General features: G+C 51.3%; 1 protein-coding gene across 1 annotated transcript in view; it reads right to left on the bottom strand.

The window, feature by feature from the left end:
- Positions 1-7,151, bottom strand: part of LOC104385540 (BPI fold-containing family B member 4-like) — a 23,289-nt gene that overhangs the window by 8,312 nt on the left and 7,826 nt on the right. Inside the window, 2 exon segments of the mRNA XM_009994008.1 lie at positions 72-190; positions 898-1,024. Of these exon segments, the coding sequence (XP_009992310.1) occupies positions 72-190; positions 898-1,024 (246 nt within the window).

Here is a 7,151-nt window from a genome sequence, read left to right as displayed (position 1 = left end):
GGAAATCATGCCAACTGGAGCTCAGCTTTTGTCCCTTCAGAACTGCTCATGGAGCAGCCCTCACTCTGCACTTACCCAGTGATGCTGGTGGGAGAGGTCAGCGGCCCCCCATCACCCATGATGTTTGGGAGCACCAGGCCCTGGAGGTGCTGCTGGAGGAGCCCTTTCTGAAGGATGGCATTGGAGAGCACTGGAAGAGATGTCTGCATGAGGACCAGCACCTGCAGCAATGAGCTCTCTCCACTTGGTCAGATCTGCCCTGGCAAAGGAGTCACCCAACAAAGCCCTCCCGCCCTGGAGCTCCTAACAAAGCCCTGGACTCTCCCGTGCAGGCAAAGCACACAGGGGATGGTGTTTTACTGAACCAAAGCTGCTCTTAGAGACTTAACCAGGAGGGGCAGCAGGGCAGAGCATCCCACACCATGGACACTGCCAGCAAGGACAGTGACCACCCTCAGAGACTGGGCTGAACTCACACCTGGTTTTCCATTTGTAAAGGGCTTTGTTTGTTTTCAATAGAAGCAACTTGAAACAACTCTTTTTTTTTCTTTGTTTTTTTCTTTTCCTGGAGCATTGCAAATATTGACATGGCTGCTGAAACTCACAGCAGTTGTTTGTCAAGTATCAGCTGCTCCAATGTGGAAACGAAAAACTAAGACAAAGAGAGGAACTAATCCAGCTCTAGCCCTGATGTTCTGTTCTGTGCTGAAACGTGTCCCAGTTCTGGAGCAGAGAGATTCCCCCGCCCCGGGAACCCAGCGAGGCCTGTCAGAAGCTCTGAGCAAGGTCTGCAGCCCTGAGAAACTAGAAAGTAAAGATGAAAACACTCCAGAGGTTTCACTCCAGCCAGGGTCCCACGTAGTTTCCAAAGCAACCCCCCCCCGTGTCTCCAGTTACCGTTCTGCATGGCCCCCGGGCTGACGGCGCAGGACAGCCCGGACAGGACTTCTTGGGAGGGTGAGAGGAGCCCACAGAAAAGGATGATTCCAAAGAGCTTCAACATCATCAGCTCTCGAAGACTCCCCTGCTGGCAAGGAAGACATCAGAGAAAAAGTGGGGGAAAGGCTCTGAGAAGAGACCCTGGTGTCTTTAGGAGGAAAGGGCTCAAGGGCTCAATCCCTCCTCTACTCTTCATCAAGCCCAAGTGAGACTCTGCCCGAGCCTGGGGCAGCAGGACCCTGTTCAGGTCCACATGCATGGACAGACTCCAAGTGTGGGTCAATAAAAGCTCTTTCCTGGTTCTTTGTGACTTGCTGCAAATATTTTACATGTTCACACAAAAGAAACCAAACTGCTTTTCCCCTGAACTGCCACTGAAGCAGCTAGTATTTCTGTACCCTTAGATGAAAAGTTCCACGTGTTTTGGTAAGAGTCTTTCAAAAGGAAGCATCTGAAGATTATTCCTGTTCTTTCTTGCTTTCAAAAGCAATACAGTGAAGCTCAGGTGATAAAAATAAGCTAGCTATAAAGTTATAATTGAATAATTATCACCATGAAATGACAGAGAGAGGCAGATGACTAGGAGCTTGGTGCACAGCAAAATCTCAAACTGGAGCAGCCAAGCACCAGACAGACCATGTGCATCCTTCCAGAGCCATCAGGTGATGACAGGACCACCACGCAGCCTTCACCAGCCCAGGCTCAATGCACAGAGAAGGTTTTACCTGCAGGAGCTGCACCCAGCTGGGAAGGGCTCTTGGCTCCTCTCGGGACCTTCTAGGAGTCGTTGAGTCTCTGTGTCGTTCTCCCTTTTTTCCCTGCAAATGAGATGGAAGCAGTTGCCCTTTTATAAAAACTGCAGCCAGGCAGACACACCTTTCCTCACAACCTCCCTGTCCCCTCGGCATCCATCCCTCTGCCCTCCTGCTGCCACCTGGGTGATTTATACCCAGGCACGTCAGCGCTGGCTCCCCCGCCAGCTCCCTCTGTGATCTGATCACCCAGGCAGCGCTTCCCCCCCACCACGAGTCTGTCCTAAAAAGATGCCCCGTGATGGTGGCCCCAGAGAGAGCCCCATGCTCTGAGGAAACCAACTTTTTAGGGAATCATGAGAGTTACTGAAGCTTCTACACCTGGGAGGCTGAGGGGGCTGCCCGGCTGGGAAGGCAGTGCCCGGAGCTCCTGGACACGGATTCAAGGAGGCTTCTAGGAGGAAACAACCTACTTTTCCCAACCCCTGGGGAGTTATGGGATCTATAATGCTCATTCCTGTTGCATATGCAACACAGGAAAAAGAACTTCTTGACCAAAACCAATCAGAAGTTAAACATTCCTTTGTGAAGACCAAGCTTCAAATTAATGTCAGTTGTATCTGTAGAGGTTGCCATGAATTGACTGTAAAGAATGAAGTTGCAGTGAAATGTATCCAGACAACAATAAATGCCATTTTGCCTCAGCAATGCCTGTGCTTGCTGGGTGAGCCAAAGGCAGCAGAAACATGTATTTCAATGGAAAATTTCATCCCAGAGGGATGGAAAATCTCATCCCACAGGTATGAAAATCTCATCCCTCAGTGGATGCCTCAGCCAGGCCTCATGGAAGTTTCCATTGTGCAGGGGCCTGGGAAGATCTTATCTTGGAACTTTGTTCAGATCTGGTCACCCATGGTCAACAGGGACCAACCCAGATGGAAACTGGGCAGGAAAAGGCTGCAGGGTGGCTGGGAAACTGGAGAGGAGTCTCAGGGAACAAAGAGCAGAGATATGATCGTTCTCCACAAACACAGGAGAGGGAAAGGAGAGGAGAGCAGAGCTGCTGGGGCTCAGGGACAATGTTGGCACAGGAATAAACACAAGCCAAATCACTCAGGTTGAAGTTAGGAGAAAGCTGTGACCAGCACAGTGAGGTCTGGGTTAGCTTTGCCTTGGGAATGCAGAAGGCAGCACATTTAGTCCTGGGGTGCTCTTGGGTACCACACAAGGTGTTTTCCTGCAGTAAGAGCAGAGAGCTCCCAGCAAGCAGGAAGGTGCTGGAGCTCCTGAGGGCTCAGCCTTGGTGAAGCAAAGCTCTTGGTTTGTTAACACACACTCAATCTGCCCAGGGTGTGCTGGGGACAGACTGGTCCAGAGCAGGGAATGAGCCCAGCCCCTCCAGGCAGCTCACTCCCCACACCACTGCAGACATTCCTCCTCTCTGTGCCACTTTTCCTTGTTCAGGCATTGCCTTCACCTCCCTCTCATGCACCATATTTCATCCCCTCCTTGCAGCAGTGATTTAGATATCACTTACCAGGAGGCTGAATTCAGTTCTGCAGTGACAAGGGAATATATATTAAAATGAAGCATTGCAAGAATTGCTAGAAGAGATTATCACAACACAAATGCTGGGAATTGGAAAGGTTTATGGAAAGATTAACACCTGCAGGGGAGAGATGCTTTGGAGCTGCCTCTGGTGTTCTGAACTGCCCCAGGACTGTGGCTCAGAAAGCTGGCAGGTAAAAGAGCAAGAGGAACTCTGGCAGAGTAATATTAAATAAATATTGTCATTAATTAAATATTATTAAATTCACTGATGTTTTTCCTCTGTCATTCAGAACTGCAGTATTTAGGGGAAACAGCAGAGCTGCATGTGTCTCAAACTAAAATTTCAAACAACATTGAAGAACAACAACAAAATTCACAGTTTGAAAAACACCACCACGTTTTTATGACAAATGGTGGGTTTGAGACATTCCAGAGGTTTGCATGCTATAGGAACACAAAATTGATAGACTGTTCTGTGGCAAATAAAAACAAAGAAGAGCCCTCTCAGCCAGTAAAACCTTTTTAAAGGGCCTTATTGAGAATGTACATAAACTGCATCCTGTCTCTCAAGGTGGAAAACCTAAAACTGCTGAATTACACTGGTTGATGGAGCTGCCTTGTACAAATATTCAGCCTGTTCTCTTGCAGAAACACCTCCTGGAAGTCAGTAACCACTTCCACACGGACACTGTGACCATTAATGAACCTGCTCAGTTCAAGTATGGATGGGAAGTAACTTCCCTGGTGTCAACAAAAAGAAACTGGCTCAAGAGAAAGGAGAAAGCACTCAGGTAGGAAAACAACAGAACCAACCTCAAACTAAATGAGCTTGTAAGAACAAAAACTGAGACAGGAAGGGAAAAAAACTTGCCCTGCAGCTCTGACACCTGTGCCAGTGTGTCCATCAGTGGCAGTTCAGCCCAGAGACTGGAAAACAGATGTATGGGAAGGTGTCCTTTGATGCTGCCTCCCTGCAAGCAGCCTTGCTTTTTTCTCCACTCCCATTTATGATTGCTCAGGGAAGCAGAAGGAGGGAACCTGTCTCTGAACCCTCCAGTCCAGTGGAGCCCCAAGTGGTGCCAACCACAAACAGGGTGTCTCTTTGCAAAGGTACCTGGGTTCTTGTTTGGTTTCAGGTGGATGAGCCCTCCCAGAGTCAGACTCAAAAGCTAACTGCTAGCTTTGTCAAAACACAAATCAAAATCTCCTAGAAAGGAGCTGGAGGGTTTTAGGAAGACCTGAAGAATCAAATCTGCCTTCAGTTTTGGGACTTCAGCCCAGGCTTGTTGGGAACCCACAAACCCCACAGCCAGATTCACGGCTGGTTTAGCAGCTCCCATTGTCAGCAATCAACAAAGGCAGAGCAGCTTAATTAGTACCCATCAGTCCTCACAACAACAGGCAGCCTTGGCAAATGGATCCCAGGCTTGCACTGACCCAGGGCTCCCCCTTGGCCCACGGGCCCTGGTGGCACCTCGTGCGTGGGCAGACGTCAGCAGCCTCCCTGCCAGCCCCTCCTGCCTGCTCCCTCTCCCCTGCACTTCCCCACACAGGCAGCTCCAGAAACAATCTCAGGGAAGGACCACACAGAGGGCACAGGCAGGAAGAACAGGGAGAGGAGCAAGAGATGGCGGGCAGCAGCTCTCTGGAGCTGCCTGTCACGAGGAGCGGGAAGAGCAGCATCGATCTCCGGCTGCATCCGCAGCGCCGGGCGCAGCCAGGCAGGAACAGGCCCTGCCACCACCTAACAGCAAATCAATGTCTCCAGGAATTGTACAGACAGGAAACTCTCTGCTTCCCAGATGTGAACCGAAGTAGAATGAGTTTAATGTTATCAGCCACAAAAAAAGAGACAAACTTCATTAGCCAGATGCAACGTGAGGAGCTGCAACGTGAGGAGCTGCAGCGGTGAGGGCCTTTTGCAGACCCATCTCCAGGCCCTACCAAGACACCAGAGCTGAAGGCAGCACTGGCAGAGCCCCTGCAGAGCCCCCCCGACACCCTGCAGTCCCTCCCTGGTGGCTGTGGGCAGGACTTGGCTTCTCTGAGCTGTGCCCTGTCTGTCACCAACCTGCAGAGACCCGGGTGCTGTCCTGCTGGCTGCACATCTTGCCCCTTGACTTCTTCAGGTCGGGCACGGTCCAGGTTTCTGCAGGGCATCCTCCTTCACCTGCCCCACACCAGCCAAGCTTGGCCGCTTCCCACGCATCACCTGATGCTCAAAGACCTGGTCAGATCAGCAGAAGAGGCTGTAACCTTCTCATGGGGCTGCCGGGAGCCCCAGTGAAGGGGTCACTGCCCCATGTCTGGGGTGTGTGGGCAGAGGAACCCCCGTGTCTGCACCAGCCCCCTCACGTGCTGCCCGGTGCCCCAGCACAGCCATGGCAGCATGGATTGCTCAACGTGCACTTTAAAGTCAAACCTAGTCCTATATTTTAAACAAATTAATCTCTTTCCTGCCTTCTTCCCATCACTTCCAATCACTTGAGCCGTGAGCTCTGTGAACGCCTCAATTCCTCCTCCACTCTTCATTCTTCCAATTTATTTTTTGCCTTCCTTCCAGCCTGGAAAATGGATTTCTGTCCATTTCATTGTCTCAGAAAGTGTCAGCACTGTGGTGCCAACAGAGACTTCTAAAATAGAGACAGCTATTTCCATTTGACTGAGGGAGAGCAGCACAGGCTCAAAGCCACGTTTCTGTCTTGCCCAGGCTTGGGGAAGCTTTGCTTTAGAAAAAGAAAAGCAATATTGGGTGAAATTGTCCTTGATCGTCTCTATTAATCCCTAGGAAGAATTAGCAGCAGCCTTATATTACACACATACATCTTCTGTAAGTAAAGATTTCAGCTTTCTGTCTTATTCTCAGCTTTTAATAGAGACTTGACATCTTCTCTTTGGACACATCATCAGCACAGGTGGCAGAATTAGTGCCTTGCTTTGTCCAGGCCTTCCTTGGGGGATAAATTACAGCCCCAGCAAGTAGTCAGGGATTTGGAGTCAGCATTATGTAAACAAATGCCTATTTCTAGGGAGATATCAACTGCTCTAAAGAAGCTGCAGCTGAAACAAGAGAACGAGTTCATGTTAAACAAACCTTGCTAATGAGTTAATTATCCTGATGAGCAGGATTGAGGTCTAACTCACCCATGTGCTATTTTGCTTCCATGGTCACTCCAGTGCTGGTTGGTAGATGGATCCTTCTCAGGACAGAAGCCTCAAAACACCAGCATGACACTGACAGGAAGAGACAAAAAGTCATTAGAGGAGAGAAAACTCATTGCAGGCTGGAGAGGGTGAAGAACATGGTGACACCAGCAGCTGTCCTGCCTCTGACCCTGCACGGCTCAGCATCCCAATTCATGCTGCAACCAGTGTGGGGAATTCCAAGTACCCATCCCCTGTCCTGGTCCTGTGCCCTGGGGAGGTTTTACAGAGACATCCACCTGTTCCTTCGGTTCCCTGGTAATTCGGATGCAAAAAAGGGGTGAGGACCCCAACCCTCAGAGAGGGAAACAGAGAAAGGAGTGAGGAGCAGCCCCGTTCCCCACCCAGCGCCGGGAGCCCGGGGCTGTCCCAGGGCTGGGCTCCTCACTGCCTGGCTGAGGTGGAAACAAGTCACCCAGAGAGGTCTCCCCGAGGGGTGCTGAAGTGCATCCATGCACTGCAGGGACCGAGAGCACCAGGGAGAAGGTGCCCGCCCCAGGACACGCTGGGCCCGATGCGCACTCGGGTGCTGCGCGGAGAAGGGGGCGGAGCGGGACTCGAACCTGCGGCCTTAGGGGCAGCGGGGGGCGCAGTCGGGGCTCTGCTGCCGCCTTGTGGCAGAGCGCGGTACTGCAGCCGGCAGGGCTGCGGGGAAGGGACCCCCGGGGCCAGGGACCCCCCCGGGGACCGGGACCCCCCCGGGGG

This window comes from Chaetura pelagica, unplaced genomic scaffold (assembly GCF_000747805.2).
Source record: "Chaetura pelagica isolate M959 unplaced genomic scaffold, ChaPel_1.0 scaffold493, whole genome shotgun sequence".
In the NCBI taxonomy this organism is placed as follows: Eukaryota; Metazoa; Chordata; class Aves; order Apodiformes; family Apodidae; genus Chaetura; species Chaetura pelagica.
Note: the sequence above shows the minus strand (reverse complement) of the source record. Positions and strands in the feature narration are given on the sequence as shown.